Below are 17639 nucleotides of genomic sequence, written 5' to 3'. Positions count from 1 at the left end.
TTTCTAGTCAAGGGTTCCACTGACTAGTCCTCTAGGGACCCATATTTCCCACTCTTCTTACGTGCATCAGCTCCAGCATAGTTGGCAAATAGGTTGCTGAGCAGCTTGAGGGAAGACTTCTGGTATAGGCCCACCACAGTCTCGTTGAGTGGGTCCTTGTTCTTTTGCAGCCAGCCTAGGATGTTATAGTCCACAGTGCCAGCATAGTGTATTAGGGAGAAGTGGGCTTCCTGCTTCCCTTTGATGTTGCGGGGTTTCTGGAAGTTGTTGGACTTGCCCAAATGGTTGTCATAGAGTTTGGCCTTGAAGGTCATGTCAGTGGCTTTGGGGAACATACACTCTTCCTCCAGGATGGACATTATGCCCATGGGCTGTGGAGAAGGAAGAAAGGAAATGAGCCAAGGAAGAAGGAAAAGAAACATCACTAAGGGATGGTGGGAGGCAAAATTCTGAGGCTAAAGGGGAATATTGAATAGTATTGATGCAGACTTTCTAGAGAGAGGGAGAATCTGAGTCTGTAGGAAACCATGTATTAAAGTGAAAAGAGCAATGAACATGGAGTTGGGTACTTTGGTTTGAATCCTGGGTCTGCTCCTTATTACTCATTTCACCTTGAGCAATTAATCTAATTTCCCTGACTTCAGATTCCTCATCTGTGAAAAGAAGCTTGGATGATGACCTCTAAAATCTCTTCTTATTTTAAATCCTGATATCACATGAAAGTTTGAGAATGTGGCAACTGGCTATTAAATTTTCATTGTTATCACCACTAATTTTTGCCATTATCATTTCCTTCAAATTCTTGAGCTATTGGAGGTTAAAAGTGTGAACTGCCCTCCCTGTTCCCTGCTTCACCCCCAAATTTCCTGTTTTGTCAATGACTAGAAATCTGAACAGCTGGATATACTAGATCAGGTCCTGGGGAAGAGAAGGGATTCTCTTGGTCCTAGTAATTCCAGAAGGGTCTGAAAGAAAAGGTCTGAGGAGGAGACAGGATGCTGTAATTCTAACTTCTTGTCCTTAGACTACGTGTTCTGACATGGACATGATGCTGGTTTGGGGGCCTGGGCCAAGGAGGTAGGAATGGGCACCTTCTCAATGAGGTCAATGCAGGCCTGCAGGTCCATGCCAAAGTCAATGAACTCCCACTCAATGCCCTCTTTCTTGTACTCCTCTTGCTCCAGCACAAACATGTGGTGATTGAAGAACTGTTGCAGTTTCTCATTGGTGAAGTTGATGCAGAGCTGCTCAAAGCTGTTAAACTGGGGTGAAAGGGAGAGAGTGGGACAGGTCAGTCACTCAGTCAAGCAGTAAACGTGACAGGCAAGACCCTGGCCTCAGTAGATTAGAGCAATGGTTTTTTATTGAATTGAACTGATCTGTTGGAAAGTAGGAGGGCTATAATGGTTAAAGCCAGATTATGAAGGACTTATTGTTTTAGAAAGAGCCATTCTTTTTTTTTTAAACCCTCACCTTCTGGAATACTAAGTATTGATTCCAAGACAGAAGAACAATAAAGGCTAGGCAATTGGGATTAAGTGACTTGCCCAGGGTCACACAGCTAGGAATTATCTAAGGCCAGATTTGAACCCAGGACTTTTCTGTCTCCAGGCCTGGCCTGCAATCCACTGAGCTGCCCCCAAGAGTTGTTCTCTTCGATCTCTCCTATCTTCTTTGTCACCTAATGACACAAAGTATTGCCCATCTTTCCCATAGCTGAGGGAAGGCAGCATAGTTACTGTCAACCCAGGCTTCCCTCACTCACATCAAAGATCTCAAAGCCAGCAATGTCAAGGACACCAATGAAGTACTGGCGTGGCTGCTTGGTCTCCAGTGTGGCATTGATCCTTGTCACCATCCAGTTGAACATCTTCTCGTAGACGGACTTGGCAAGAGCACCGATGGCATATGACACCTGAAGGTAGGACAAGGATACCCATGGTCAGGGTAAAGAGAGCAGGTAGTGTAACCATAGAAAAACTCTCTTAATTAAGCAATTAAATATATTTCTATATTAATTAATTAATTAGATTTTTTAAAAAGAGAGAGCAGGTAGGATTCAGGGTCAAGACTTTGGGAAATCAAGGAATGGATAGCCCTAGTCCATCCCACTAGTATACGACATCTCATCACCCTCAGGAGACGCTCACCTGCTGGACATTCTGCCCCTTGGTGACATATTCATTGCCCACCTTCACCCTTGGGTGGCACAGCCCCTTCAGGAGGTCAGCTGAGTTCAGGCCCATGAGGTAGGCTGATTTGTCAGCCTCTGGAAAGACAGACAAGGAAGATGGTGACTAGATACCACTGAGAGAACTGACTTACTTTTGGATCATCTATGTTGTTTCTTCATTAATTAGTCACTTAATGAATCAAAAAGCATTTATCAAGTGAATATTAATGATAGCTAATATAATAGTTGGCTTTTATATAACTCTTTGAAATTTGAAAAATACTTTACAAATATGATTTCATGTTATCCTCACAACAACCCTAGAAGGCAGATGCTATTACTATCTCCATTTAACAACCTAGGAAACCACAGTTGATAGAGGTCAAATAAATGACTTGCCCAGAGTTTCCCAGCTAGTAAATGACTGAGGCTGGATTTGAACTCAGGTCCTCCTGACTCCAAGTCCAGCATTCTATCCTCTGAGCCACCTAACTGCCACTATACCAGATAGTGGGGATACAGAGGCAAGGATGAAACAGACTTTGCCTTTAAGGAGCCCACATTTTCTGGAAGGAGATGTCAAGGAAATTGGGTGGGGGGGGAAGAAGGCACCACAGCTGGGGAGATCAGGAACAGCTTGGGATGGAAGTGGCTCTTAGGTTGAATCTTGGAGGAAATGAAGGATTCTAAGAGCATGGAGTGTATTTCAGGCATGGAGGACAGATAGCCCAAGTAAAGGTGTGGTGGGAGGAAACTTCTCCTGTGTGAGGAGCAGTAAGAAGGTCAGTTTGGTTGATCTTACAAGGGAGTGAAGGGAAATAACAGCTAATCTACCTGGAGAGGTGAAGGACAAACTAGGGAATTCATCTTTGGTTCTAGAGGTGACTTGGAATCTATTGAAGAGGAGGTGCTGCGGCCAAACCTGCCATTTAGGAAAAGCATTTGGGCACAGTGAAGAGGACGGATTGGAGCGGGGAGAGACTTGAGCCAAGGTTGCCATAGTCCAGGCTGCCCCTCTTCTCACCTTCAGTGCCATCAGGTTCAGCCTGCTCTTCTCTCTGCTTCTGCTTAAACTTCATGTTCCCAAAGTGCATAATGGCCCCTGTTAGCTTGTAGATGGAGTTCTTCTCTTCAGGAGTAAAGCCCAGTACATCAAAGGCACTCTGTAAACAGACACAGGGTTTGACACTGCTCAAAAGCAGGTTGGCTGCATGACCCTGGGCAAGTCACTTAACCCCCATTGCCTAGCCCTTACTGTTCTTCTGCTTTGGGGCCACTATATAGTATTGATTTCAAGATGAAAGGGGAGAGTGGGATTTTCTTAACAAAGACACTGGAGTGATTTGCCATTTCCTTCTCCAGTTCATTTTACAGATGAGGAAATTAAAGCAAACAGGTTTAAGTGACTTGGCCAGGGTCATACAACTAGTAAGTATCTGAGGCAGGATTTGAATTTAGGTCCTCCTGACTTCAGACCTGGTGTCCTATCCCTTGCACTACTTGCCTAACTACCTTGAAACCTAATTTAACTCATGATAATAATAACTAACATTTATATAGCATTCTAAGGTTTGCAAAACACTTTATGTTAACACATTTGATCCTTACAACAACTTGGGACATATGTGCAATTATTCTCTCCATTTTGCAGATGAGGAAACTGAGGGAAGCAGAGGCTAAGTGACCTACCTAAGATCACAAACAAGTAAGTATCTGAGGCTGGATTTGAATTTAGGATCCCTGATTCACTTTATCCACTGTGTATTTCAGTCCTGGTTCCCAGTGTGATTTGAGAGAACTGAATTGACTCCACTCGCTCTAGTTTTTGGAACTCCAATCCCCACCCCAATCTTTCCCTCACTCACATCAGTGGCCATGAGCTCTTCAGAGTCATCTATGGAAGCCACAGTAGTCTCTCCTTGAGAGATGAATGCATAGTCATAGGGGTTGTTAGTAATCAGCAGCATGTCTAGAGAGAAAGAGAAATAAATTAGAAGCTATGCAGACTCTTCCACAACAGCCTTATCCAAATCAGCCCAGTGGAGGAGAGGAATCCATCCTTCAAAGGAAGTAAATGAGATAGCACTGAGACCAGAGAACAGACACAGAAGACACCCATGGAGGGAACCGCATGCTGTCCGAGAGCCCTGACGTACCCAACAGCTCTGGCTTCTTGTTGGACAGGATCTGGTAAAAGATGTGATAATCTCTCTCTGCTTTGAGCTGGAAGATAACCCTCGACTTCTCCAGGAGGTCTGAAAGAGAACGAGAGAGAGGAAGGATGGTAATGGAAGGGCAGAGACAGGAAGATAACTGGAGGATGAGGGGGAAGGAGGTAACTTCATCAACAGAGAGGCAGGGATAGAAAGACCCAGGGAGACAGCAAGACTGATAGTCACAGACGGAGCCAACTGGGAGAGAACTTGGGGGTCAGCCTGGACAAATTCATGTCACTCACAGGTCTCAATGTCGGCGGATGCCAGCTTCCCTGTTGCCCCAAAATGGATTCGAATGAATTTGCCCTGTGGAGTTAAGAAGTGAGAGAGAAATAAAAGGAGAGCTCAGAGTAAAAGTCATTCCACAGCCATGTCCAAGTCCCAACGGAGGAGGCAAGTATTACTCACAAAGCGGGAAGAATTGTCATTCCTCACGGTCTTAGCATTGCCAAAGGCCTCTAGGGCAGGGTTGGCTTGGATGATCTGGTCCTCCAGGGTCCCCTAGAGAAAATGAGAGAGAGGAGCTGGGGATGAGGGATGTTCCTTCTCTGAACTGCAGATCCCTGAGAGACTGACAAACCAACCTTGCCTGGGGTCTGTTCCTTCTTGCTTCGATCCCCAATGGCTGCGATGACAGCAAAGTACTGGATGACTCTCTTGGTATTGACAGTCTTCCCTGCTCCGGATTCTCCACTGTAGGGACAATCAGTTGGTCAAATGGAGCAGCCAGAAAAGGACTGCTGTATTCCAAGTGTATTGAAAGAACCAAATAAGACAAAATGAGGAAAGGGTAGGGAAGGTTTCTGGGAGAATAAAGAGAAGAGAAGAGCTAGAGAGAGGGGAGAAAGAAAAGGAAAAAGGAAAAGGAAGTTGAGAGAATAAGAGTGGGAAGGAAAGAAAAAGGAAAAAAGAAGAGGGAAGAGAGTGAAGGGAGAAATAAATGAGAGCGGTAGAAGAAAAGGGAAGACTTAAAGAGCAGGGGAATGATAAGGAACAAAGATTGAGACGGATTAGGGAGAAGAGGGAAAAGGGGGGGTTTAATGGTTTAAGATTAGATTAGGGACCCTAGATTTAGGATTGCATGATAGGAGTGGGTGCTAGAGAGGACCAGAAGAGGAGCTTTACTCACGTGATGAGGATAGACTGATTTTCTCTATCTGCCATAAGAAAATGGGAAGGAGAGAGTCAGGGAATGCAGAATTAACTCAGATTACTTCTTCTCTGATATTCTTTCGGTCCTCATCCCCCAACCAGACACTGTCCTTACATTTGATTCAACATCTCCCAATTTTCTATTCTTTCTGGGAGGAAGGAGGTGCATGGGAGTTTCCTCCTTTGAGCCATGCCCAGGAAAGCAGGGGATGTTTTCTCACCTGTCAGCATGTACTGATAGGCATTGTCAGAGATGGAGAAGATGTGGGGTGGAGCCTCACTCCTCTTTTTGCCCCTGTAGGCAGCAACCACCTCTGCGTTGTACACTGGCAGCCACTTGTAGGGGTTGACGGTGACACAGAAGAGGCCGGAGTAGGTCTGTAGCAGAGAGAGAAAGAAAGAGAGGAAGGTCAGAGACAGTGAGGGGTGGGGAGAGGAAAAGAAAACTCAGACTCAGAAATGGGCAACACACACATACACACTCTCACAAACCAGGAGTCTCTTTTTGTCTCTATTTATTATGTCTGTCTTTTTTTTCTGCATCTCTATATCTCTGTCCTTCTGTGCATCTCTCCCAGAGTGTCTGGCTCTCTTCTCTCTTTATGCCTCTCTTTCCATGTCTCTGTCTCTGTCTGTCTCTGAATTTCTCAGTCTTCTTTCCCTCTGTCTCTGTAACTGTATCTCTGTATCTGTCATTGTGTCTCTGTCTCTGTCTGTCTCTTCAACCAAGGGTATTGCATATATGTCAGAGGATTCAAAGAGAGGAAATGAGGAGTTCACTGAAGGAGGGAAAAAGATGCCTATCAGGAGGTCGGAAGGGGGCCAAAGGGTGATTGATTATATGTAGTCTAAGTGAATAATAACATTTGGACACAGAGGGCAGAAACATCTGTGTCCCAAACGGTCAAGAATCTGGATCAGAATGAAAACATCTGAATTCAGAATGCTCAGCAAAACAGTTATGGGGTGTCAACTGTGCAAGTCATTGTATTAAGTACTAAGGGAGAAACAAGGATGAATAAATTGTGTTCTGCTCTCAAGGAGCTCACAGTCCAGTGGAGGGAAAAGATATGTGCAAGTTACTGTAACACAAAATTAAACATAATAAGTTCAAGCGAGATTTTCAAAGTGTTATAAGATTTTTTTTAAGGAGGAGAGAATTTTTGGCTGGGAAACAGAGAAATTCTCATGGAAGAGAGAGCACTTGAACTGAGTTTTGAAGAATGGGTAGGATTTCAACAGGTGAAGGTGAGGTAGAGGCATAGGGAATGGTATAAACAAAGGCATGGAAGGATGTAATAATTGCTATTAATAATAATAACTAAGGTTTATATGGTTCTTTGAGATTTAAAAATATTTATATACATTATATCTTATTTGATTTTCATAATGATCTTGTGAAATTGGTCCTATCATTTTCTCCATTTTATAGATGGGAAAACTGAGGCTGAGAGATTTGCCCTTGATCCAAACACAGCAAGTAAGTATCTGATGATAGAATTTGAAATCCAGTCTTTTTGATCCCAAGTCCAACACTTTTTCCTCTTAGATAGTATGGGATATACTTATGAATACATGAATAAACTAGCTTGGCTGGAGCATGAAGGATATAAAGGAGAGTTGTGTGGGTACAGACTTGTGGCCAGACTGTAGAAAGCCTTAAATGCCAGGCTAAGAAGTTTGGATTTGATTCATTAGGCGTGTAGAGCTACTGAAGCTTTTAGAATTCAGGAGTGATGTGGTCAGAGTTGTCCTTTAGGAGGATTAATCTGGCAGTGATGTGTCAAAAGGGAAAGAGATTGGAGGATTAGTAGCAAGGAGAATAATTGAGGCTATTATAATAGTCTGGGCAAGAGATAATCAGATCCTGAATTAGGGTGGTGGTGACAGTGGAAGTAGAAGGAAGGGGACAGGTGGAAGAGTCAGGAGATAGGATTAATAATGATAGTGCCAAGGATGATGCCACTTTCTATTGTGGAGAGAGGTTGGTATGCAGAAAATATCTCTAGAGGGATCCAAGAGGGTTGGTCCTGGGATGGAGCACTCACATAGATCATCCAGGAGGCATATCTCTCCTTGAGGTTGTATAGCACAGCAGGCTCATGTAGGAAGGTCAGCATAGCCATGTCCTCAATCTTGTCGAACTTGGGTGGGTTCTGCTGCATAACCTGGTCTTCTTTCACTGTCACCGTCTAAACAGACCACATCCCATCATCAGATTACACATTCCCAATTCAGTCTTCTTATACTCTTGGAGAAACATCAGGAATTAAGGTCCACTGGGAAAGGGATGGCTAAGGATTACTGATAGGATTGGAGATGGTTGGGAGATTGGAGTCAGATCTTTTGGAGGGAGGCGGAAGACTAGGAAGTTGAAGGGAAGGAGAATCAGGATCCCCAAAGAAGAAGGGAAGTTTGAGGCTGGTAAGATAGTATAAATCCCTTAGATGGAGGAAGAATGGGACACCTTTGGGTTCATGACACAGGATCTAGGATGTATTCAACACAGCTGACCCATTTTGGGACCTCTAGCTTTCTCCACCCATCCTGACTCACCTTGCCGTTCTCAGTCTCGGCGGTGACTTTGCCCCCTTCCCGAGATATAATCTTGGCCTTGACAAACTCTTCCTTGTCATCAGGCACAAAGACATCCTTCTTGAGGTCAAAGGCCCGGGTTTGTGCCTCTAGCCTCTCCTTCTCCGACTTTCGAAGGAAGGGGGCAGCTGCCCCAAATGCAGCCATCTCAGCATCACCCATGGCTATGCCTGAATGGGGAAAGAAACAGACTGACCTCTCTGCCTCCTCCTTCTTCCTTTCCAGTCCCCCCAATAAGATTACACCTTATGATACACCTCCTGTTTCCTCAGCCCACCTCTTCTAAAGATGAGCAGTCAAGCAACTGATCTCTAACAGCAAAAGAAAATGAAGTAGAGGATATTTGGGGAGACACCCCATTAGGAAGAGGTGTTTGTGCTTTGAGCTCAGGCTCTGTGGGTTGGAGGGTTTCTTTAGGTGTGCCCCTTTCCCTTTCCCTCTTTTCATTCCTCCAATGGTATATGCTCCCTATGATTTCCAAGTCACTATCAGGAGATCCCTTGTGGAAGGCAGGGAGTAGGGAGAGCTGCCTAACTTCCCAAGCTCTGGGGTTGCTGGACTCTACATCTCCCTTCCCTTCCTCTCATGCCCTCCCCCCCCCCCCACTTACCTTGGCTTCTCCTCAAATGGGTCTGCAGGAGAGGAGAGAGGAACACAAGCCTGCAGGGGACCTGGGAAGCAGAAGAAAAAGCCAGAGATTGAGAACAGGAGGCCCCCTACCTCACAGCCTGGCAAATACCATCACCTTTGCCCTTCTCTAGCTGATCCTGCCCCTCACTTTCCTTCGTTCTGGTTGTCCTTTGGAGCTCATGTATGTCCCCACCTCTACCCCCATCCCTTGGGTTTGGGGGTAAGGGTGGTCAGCTTTGCTGTTCCCCTCCCCTTTCTCTTCTCTCAGACATCATTAGATCAAAGCTTTAGTCCCAACAGCTGCAAGTTGGTTTCCTCCTGGTAATTAAGCCTTGAGCCTTAATCTTCCTCATTCCTTCAGACAATTTGGAAGATAATCCCACCCCTGCTCATTCCATGCATGTGTTTGTGGTTTATAGAAAGTGTGGCTACTAATGAATACCTCTAATTTCCATAAACCACTAGACTCATCAGTCTCACTATACTAGAAAGACACCTAAAGCATGCTAAACCAATTTGTCTTTGGGTACATCCATTCACTCAAAGGGTAAACTGCACTCTATGCACCCCAAGCCAGAAACCAGACATGCCGATCATATACACCCATCACATATGTACATCTCCTCATAGGAACTCTCTCCCTCCCTTCCCCCACCCCACACAGATACATGCTCACATTCCAAACACACATACTCCCTTCCTTCCTTCCCTTCCCTTCCCTTCCTTCTTTCTTCCTTCCTTCCTTCCTTCCTTCCTTCTTCTTCTTCTTTTCTGTCTGTCTGTCTGTCTGTCTGTCTGTCTTCTCTGTCTGTCTCTTCCTCTCTTTCCTTTTGTCTCTTCCCTTTCCTTTTGTCAGTATCAATTCTAAGAGCAATAAAAGCTAGGTAATTGGGGTTAAGTGATTTGCCCAGGGTCATACAGATAGGAAGAATTTGAGGTAGATTAGTGTGGTGCTCTATCCACTGTGCTACCTACCTGTCCCTACAAATACATACACTTTCTAATGAATACCTATACTCCCAATATGTACACCAGCCTCTTATAAAAGACAGTGTTGTGTAGGGGTAGCTGATGGCTCAGTGGATAGAACTCAGGATGGGGCTCAGGAAGACCTGAGTCCAAATCCCACATCAGACATTTTTTTAACCATGGGATCCTGAATGAATTAACTGCTTTGTGCCTCAGTTTCCTCAGTTGTAAAACAAGAAAAATAATAGTATCCACTTCATAGGATTGTTATGAGGCTCAAATAAATTACCATCTGTAAAGTGCTATATAAATGTTGGCTCTATATGTATATGTATATATGGTCAGCCTTGGAGAAAGCACTGAATTCAAGTCTTGCCTCTGATGCATTCTGGCTGTGTGAGCCTAAGAAAATCCCTTCATCTCTCTGTTTTAGTGAGCTCTCCAGCTTCTTTTGCTGATCTCCCCCAGTTAAAGTAGCTCCCACCAAATAATTTCCCCTTGCTAAAGAAATCATAGGTCTGGACCACATCCCTCCCACGCTTGTCCCTAAAGCAGATTCAAATGTCATACAAACATATTTACATAATAATCATTAGGAGACAGTGCTAGTTTTGTACTTAAGAAAGCAGGAGTTTAAATCTCAGCTCTTCTACTTACTAGTTGTATAACTTTGGGAAAGTTCCTTAACTATCTTGTGGGATGATGTTGGCAAAGTACTTGATATAACAACAACAACAACAACAACAACAACAACAATTCCTGTATTTATACTGCTTTAAAGTTTGCCAAGCACTTTGCCCACAACACTAGGAGTCAGAGATTACAAGTATTAACCCTTTTTAAAAAACTAGTGTAGAAAATGAGGCACAGAGAAATTAAGTGACTTGCTCAGGTACAGCTAATAAATTCTGCTCAAGTCAGAGTCATTGGTTTTAGAGCTGAAAAGAACTTTGTGGTCCTCAGTCATTTCAGTCATGTCCTACTCTTTGTGACCCCATTTGGGATTTTCTTGGCCAAAATACTGGAGTAGTTTGCCATTTCCCTTCCCCATCTCATTTTATAAATGAAGAAACTAAAGCAAAACAGGGTTACATGACTTGTCCAGGGTCACACAGTTACCTAGAAAGTGTCTGAAGCCAGATTAGAACCCAGGAAGATGTGACTCTCTATCCACTGTTGTCACCATCATCTAATCTAAACCTTCCCCTTTTTTAGATGAGGAAACCAAGACCTAAAGAGGTTTCACAACTTTCCCAATGCTATAGAAGTAGTAAGGGGCAGAGGCAGTAATTCAAAGCCAAGGATGCCTAATCCAGTGTTTTTTCTTAGATTCAGACTTTCTGATTCCAAGACCAGTATTCCATTTATATGCATGTATAATATACATATATAAACACACAACATATACATATATGCACAATATGTGTATACACACATATAACATACATGTATGAATCTCACTTACACGTATGCATGTCATCAGGTGCACATGTGTGCCCAGGGATATATCTCTATAGCTGATAGATATGTATCATATATACAATATATACCTATAGATATATGTATCTAATCTATATATTATATACCTATAGATAGATATAATATGTATATCTAATATCTATCTATATTCTAGACACCTGTAAATATATATAATATATGTATCAAATATCTACCTATATATTATATGCCTATATATTGTAACATGTAATATATTTTTATATATTATAATACTATATATACCTACCTGATGTTATACATACATACATGCTAGTGGGATTCACTCCTAAGTATCTGCATAATACCCAGGCTCACAGATGTACATTATACATATTGGACATGTTTTAATATGTCCCATGTTTTCTGATGTCCAACAAGTGGTATAAGTTCCATAAAGTCTCATGGTCTCTGCTATCCCCACTTCCGCTAGAGTGGGGGGGAGGGCATGCCCTTAGCGATTTACTCTTTCTAAATACCCTTCTCCACTCTGACTTATCAAGACAGGGACCCACAGATTTATAAAACCCCAATTTCATCTGCCACATTCACCCACCCCTTATCTATCCCGCACCCCCCACCCCCATGCAGGTAACCAGGCACCTACTTTCGTGGAAATCTCTTTTCATACATGCCTTCCCCCTGGCAAACACACATGCGCCCCCTTCCTCATCCCAGGTGGGCCCTCTGATAACCGTTCCATACATCCCCCCCAGAGCCTCGTCTTTCCGTCAGGTCCACCTGCACAGGTGCGCAACTCCACCCCAAACCCCCGGGGATAACTAGAGCCATCCCTGGAAGCCAATCTCTTCTTTGTGGGCGCCTCCTCCTGTCCCCTCCCCATTCACGGTGGCCCAGGCAGATGGCGGGGAGGTCACAGGCTCACCACTCCTACCTGAGATTAACAAGTCAGACAGACAGAGAGACAAGGAGAGAAGAATGTGGAAGCCGCGCTGGTCTCAGGGGCCTTATATACGGAACTGAAGGGTGCTCCCACCCCCACCCGCACCCCGTCCCTAGCCGGATTTAGAAAGGGCTGTTGTCACCAGAAGCATTTCCCCCAGCCCCCCTCCCCCCTTTCCAAGCAACGTTCTCCCCCACCCCCCTGAGGGATAGGAAACAATTGGAAGTGGTCGTCATTGTTATGGCACGGAGATCTCGCAGGGTCTGAGTTCCAGAGGGCGGGGGCAGCTCCAAAGGGAGCAAAAAATATCTCCCTGGCCAAGCCTCGCATTCCACAGCTGGCAGGAGTAGGGAGCCCACCAAAAGGGAGAAAGCACAGACAGGCCCTCCCGAACCCCTAGTTCAGACCTGCTGCCATCTCTCCTCCTTCCAGCCCCTGGCACTGCCCCTGCCCCCTTCGTGCTCACTGGAGCCTCCCTGCTCCACATTCCCCGGACCTTCTTCCAAACTTCATGGCTTAGGCTTGCAGAGCTGAGTGTCACAAGTGAGTTGAGACTGTCGGTGGAACTATAAAGTGGTCCAGCCCTTCTGGAGAACAATTCGGAAGTATACAAGAAAGATCCCCAAAAGTACAGACTCTATGACCCATCAGTAGCCTGAGAAGGAAATGAACAGAAGGAAAGACGTCATAGGGACGAGAAAATGTATATGAATCCTTTTCGGACAATTAGAAACGAAACAGGTACCCATTTAGTTGGGGAAAAAATACCTGAACAAATTGTGGTATCTGGATACACTAAAATAGTATGGAATAAAGGAAAGAGGAACACGCATTTATATATTTATACAGCATCTACTAGTTTCAAGATATTATCTCGATGAATCTGGAGAGAAAGGAATGAGAATTTATGAAGCCCCTACTATGTGCTAGCCACTTTTCAAATCTTATCTCATTTGATCCTCACAACAATCCTGTGAGGTAGGTGCTCTTATTATCCCCATTTTATAGTTAAAGAAACTGAGGAACATAGATGGTAAGTGACTTGTCCTGGGTCACACAGCCAGTAAACATTTAAGGTTGTAATTGAACTTGGGTATTCTTGATTCCAAGCACAGCTTTCTCTTCCCTCCATCAACTTAGCTGCCCCTATGTTGTCTGTTTGGTGTTTTTTTGTTTTGTTTTGTTTTTCACACAGAAAGAAACCCAATGAAAGTGAAATATTCAGAGAAATTCTCAGAAGACTTCCATGAAAGAGTGAAAATTACAGAACTGGAGAAGAATTTATATAGTGACCTCAGTAATGGAGAAGAAAAGGAGATTGAAAGACATTAGTTTCTTATACAATCCTTTTTTCTTGTCCTTTTGTTTATTGATATGTTTGTGGTTTTTTTATAACTCCTAAGTTCATAATACTTAAAAAAGTAAATGAAATAAATGGGAAGAATGCAAGATGTAAGAAATTTGAATGATTGACTAGTCCTGACTTTAGAGCGTGAATCATACTTCCAACCACTCCAAAGTGATGGACCAGAGACAGAGAAAAAGGTACTGGTTATCAGGCATGACCAGTGTGTGGATCTGCTTTGTTAAAAGGGAGGATTCTATTGGGGGAAGGAAGAGAAGGGGAACAAGTATTTAGTAAGCGCCTACTGTATGTGTTTTACAGATATGAGAAGATGATATGAAAAAATCAATAAAAAAATTTTAATCATGAAGGAGTTGGAGCAGTAGAGGAAGATGGCAATGGGAAGTAGGGAAGGAAGGGAAAGAAGTGGGGTGATGGAAGGGGACATCTAGAAGATGTGAAATTCTAAAATAGAAAGGATGTTACATTGGAAATAGAGAGATGGAAACCTCTGCCCCTGACTTCTTTAAACTATTTAGTTACAGCAATACAATGATCCAGGACAATTCTGAGGGATTTATGAAAAAGAATGCTATCCACTTCCAGTGAAAGAACTGTTGGAGCAAAAATGCAGATGAAAACATATGATTTATCACTTGTTTATTTAGGTATATGTTTTGGGGTTTGGGTTTTATAAGATTATTCACTTATAAAAAAGGAATAATATGGAAAAATTTAAAAACTATCAAAAAATAAGCTAGTTAATTTTTAGAGGCTTGTAGAATTTCAGTCACAAGGGACTTTAGGTAGCAGACATTTATAAGGTTTTTTTATGGTTTCCGAAATGCTTTATGCACATCACTCTGATTTTCTCCACACCTTTGCAGGTAGTATCATTTCCATTTTACAGATGAGAAAACTGAGGTCTAGGAAAGAAATAATTCAATGAAGCTTACGCCGAGGCTCATTAGTGGCAGAACTCAGATCTCTGAGTCCCTCATTTGGACACCTGTCACTATCACAATCTCTACAAATCTCAGTTTCCTTTTTTAGTTATTCAAGAAGCCTTAAGTCACCTTAGGGTTGTAAGAGTGAATTTCGAAGGATTCCCACCATTAAAACTAGTACTGCCTGTCCTACTCCTTAAAAAGGAAATTCCTATTTAGGCAGAAAAGAAGGCTGATGATGCAGAATGGTCCCCCTTTCCAAAGGAAAGCAGTCAGTGTCAAGTTAGTGTCAAGTCTAGTCTTGACTATGTTGTTAACTAGCTATATGATCTTGCAAATGCCAGTCTCATTGGACTTCAGTTCCATCAGCTGTAAAATCAGTGGATTGAATTTGACTCCATGATGAGAACTAGGGAGGGGGCCAACCAATCTGTACAGAGCAGGGCAGAAATGTATTCTAGTTCTAGTCCTGACTTCTAGTCTTGACTATATTGTTAACTAGCTGTATGATTTTGAGCAAATACCAGTCTCATTGGGCTTCAGTTCTATCACCTGTAAAATCAATGGGTTGAATTTGACTCCATGATTCCATGTCTCCATGATCTTACATAGATTTGGGAGTGTAAAGGCAAGGATGGTTCTTTGTCAAGGGGAGTCAAAGCCCTTTCCAGCTCTCTATCCATGGTCTTATATTTCACACAGTCTAATTTAAAAGCCCCCTTGCTGGAATTTTCTTCTCATCTAGTGTGGATTAATTCCTCTGAACTAGCTATCACTTTGGACATCAGAGAAGACTAATCCAGAGAAGAGGCAGCATGGGATAGTGGCTTGAGACAGGACTTATCCTCAGATACTTACTAACTGGGTGGTCAAGGGAAAAGCAATCAACCTATTAAGTTTCAGTTTCTTTATCTGTTAAATGGAAATCATATTTGCCCCACAGGTCTGTGGGGTGAACCTAGTCCCCTGCTGGTGACATATGCACCAGGAAAGACTCCGATGGTCCTGAATTGGACTCTGCAAAGACTTTGCAGAAAGGTCAAGTGCATTAGAAGATATGCCTAGGGAAGCCAGAGGCAGGACTGAATGCATGATTTTCCCTCTGTCTCTTTTAGCCATCACAGACACAGGTTACCTCCCTCTCCCAGTCTGGGGTACAGGTTCCTGAGATACTGCTTAGGTGAGAGCTTGTTCATTTCAAAGTTAATGTCCTAATTATGGGCATCATTTTTTCTCTGGAGGTGGGATTGGGATCTTACCTTTCTACAGTCTATTCAACAGAGATCCATCACGCTTTATTTGCCCTACAACAGATTTATAATTTTAATTCTTGGTTTTGGAGCTACCAGCCTGCTGGGGGAAACTGGAAAAGAGAAGAACTTTTCAATTTTGCTCCCTAACTAAATCTGATGCCTTAGGGACTCATATTGGGGATAGTAGGGACTTCCTAGGAATCATCTATTCTTTCTCCCAGTCTCTAGATTTCACCTCCACCATCCCAGACAGCTGGATGTCTCTGTTGTCCTTAAAGACCCCCACAAGACCCCTCAGACACCTGCTCTAATGTTTCACACCCCCACCTGTCAAGGAAACCTCCTTTTTTCCGGGCAGCTGTCCAGGCTAAATAGTTTTGCAAACCTTTTAGAGAAGTTAAACTCTGAGCATAAACCTAGAGCTCCTGGCTGTAAGCCATCCCGGTGTGCTTGGGACCCACTTTCCAAGCAAGAATAGCCCTGGAGCTATGGAGAAAGGGGATATTGCCTGTCGAGGGGAGGGAGGGAGGGGGGAAGAGTCATGGATGAGAACAAAAGAAAGAAGATGGCTACAAATGGCTATAAATAAAAAGGAGCAGAAGGGAGGGCTGCCCTGCTGAGGAAAGCCAAATAAGGCTTGGAGTGGAAGGAAGGTGAATCTGGGCATCCTCTCCCCTCCTCCCCTCATTGTGCCTGCTTTGTCTGGGCTCTGTGTCACCACCCCAGAGATCAAGTGTCAGGCCCCAAACAGGGATCACTTGTGCAGTTCTGGGGAAAGCAGCTAAAATTATCCCCAAGGCAGAAGAGGGAGATAGGGCAACTAGTGGGCAAGAGGAAAAGGGAGCAGAGACCCAGATGGAAGGGGGAGAAGGGGGAGGCACCACCAGAGGAGACACAAAGAGGGAAATGGAGAGAGACAGAGACAGAGACAGAAAGACAGAGAGAGGCAAAGAGGGAAAGAAAAAAAAGCGCGAGAGAGAGAGAGAGAGAGAGAGAGAGAGAGAGAGAGAGAGAGAGAGAGCAGAAGAAAGGAAACCTGAGCCTTCCTGCCTTGGGATAATGGAGTAATTTGGGGTCCAGGCTGCCCTGTAAAGAGTCTCTGGCTAGGGTGGGCCATCTCCCCCTCCAGGACTCCACACGAGCCAGGGATTAGAGGGCTGAGCTCAGAGCCTATATCAGGTTTCCTTTTCCAAACAGCTGCTCTTCCCTCTCCCTCTTTGTCTTCTAACATGCTCCTGACTCTTTTGTATTTTCTGCCTGCTCCCCCGCCCCCCAGTCTCTGCCCTCAGACAGACAGCCGGCAGCTGGAGAGTAGGGGGAGGAGGGCTGACCGAGTTGTCCTGGGGACAGGGAGACATGGCTCTGGGACTTTCTTTGGGTTAGCGGTGGAGGTAGAGGTGTTCTCTATAATGGCACAGAGGGGGGACAAGTGGAGATAGTCACAGGAAACTTGTTGGCAGGGAGAGGTCAAACTAGACCCTGGGGTCAGGCCAGACTTATCAGTGGTCCTCCAAAACAAATCGAGAACTGTTGTGAGGAGGATTACTTAATTGACACACTCCAATTCTTTTGGATGGAGAAAGCCAGGCTCCCCGCCCCCCCCCCCAAGTGCTTGATCTTTAGCATTTGTTCCATGTCAGCTAATGGACTGGATATACTGAGGTAAGGAGCAGTTAGGTGGCACCTGTATCAGGCATCTGGAAGCCTCATCCCCCTGATGACCTCAAACACTAGCTGTGTGACCCTGGCCAAGTCACTTAACCCTGTTTGCCTCAGTTCTTCATCTGTCAGATTGAGCTGGGGAAGGAAATGGCAACCCTCTCCAGTATCTTCCATTTATTTATTTAAAATACTTTTCCCATGATTACATGATTCATTTTCTCTCCCTCCCCTTTTCCAACACCCCTCCCAGAACTGATATGCAATTCCATTTCTCCAGTATCTTTGTCAAGAAAATACCC

The 17639-nt window shown here is 44.1% G+C and overlaps 1 protein-coding gene across 2 annotated transcripts in view; it reads right to left on the bottom strand.

The window, feature by feature from the left end:
• The window catches only part of LOC123237984 (myosin-7), a 34151-nt gene extending 25344 nt beyond the window's left edge, over nt 1–8807 (bottom strand). For both annotated transcript variants that reach the window (XM_044665239.1, XM_044665240.1), the window contains exons 1-15: nt 8747–8807; nt 8098–8306; nt 7590–7733; nt 5763–5919; nt 5519–5546; nt 4974–5082; nt 4798–4890; nt 4632–4695; nt 4330–4428; nt 4039–4142; nt 3198–3336; nt 2151–2269; nt 1766–1915; nt 1092–1262; nt 62–371 (exon numbers count right to left, since the gene is read on the bottom strand). In XM_044665239.1, the coding sequence (XP_044521174.1) occupies nt 62–371; nt 1092–1262; nt 1766–1915; nt 2151–2269; nt 3198–3336; nt 4039–4142; nt 4330–4428; nt 4632–4695; nt 4798–4890; nt 4974–5082; nt 5519–5546; nt 5763–5919; nt 7590–7733; nt 8098–8298 (1888 nt within the window). In that variant the 5' untranslated portion in view covers nt 8299–8306; nt 8747–8807. The remainder of the gene's footprint in view (nt 1–61; nt 372–1091; nt 1263–1765; nt 1916–2150; nt 2270–3197; nt 3337–4038; nt 4143–4329; nt 4429–4631; nt 4696–4797; nt 4891–4973; nt 5083–5518; nt 5547–5762; nt 5920–7589; nt 7734–8097; nt 8307–8746) is intronic.
• Between the last annotated feature and the right edge of the window lie 8832 nt (nt 8808–17639).

Source organism: Gracilinanus agilis, chromosome 2 (genome assembly GCF_016433145.1).
Source record: "Gracilinanus agilis isolate LMUSP501 chromosome 2, AgileGrace, whole genome shotgun sequence".
Taxonomy (NCBI): Eukaryota; Metazoa; Chordata; class Mammalia; order Didelphimorphia; family Didelphidae; genus Gracilinanus; species Gracilinanus agilis.
Note: the sequence above shows the minus strand (reverse complement) of the source record. Positions and strands in the feature narration are given on the sequence as shown.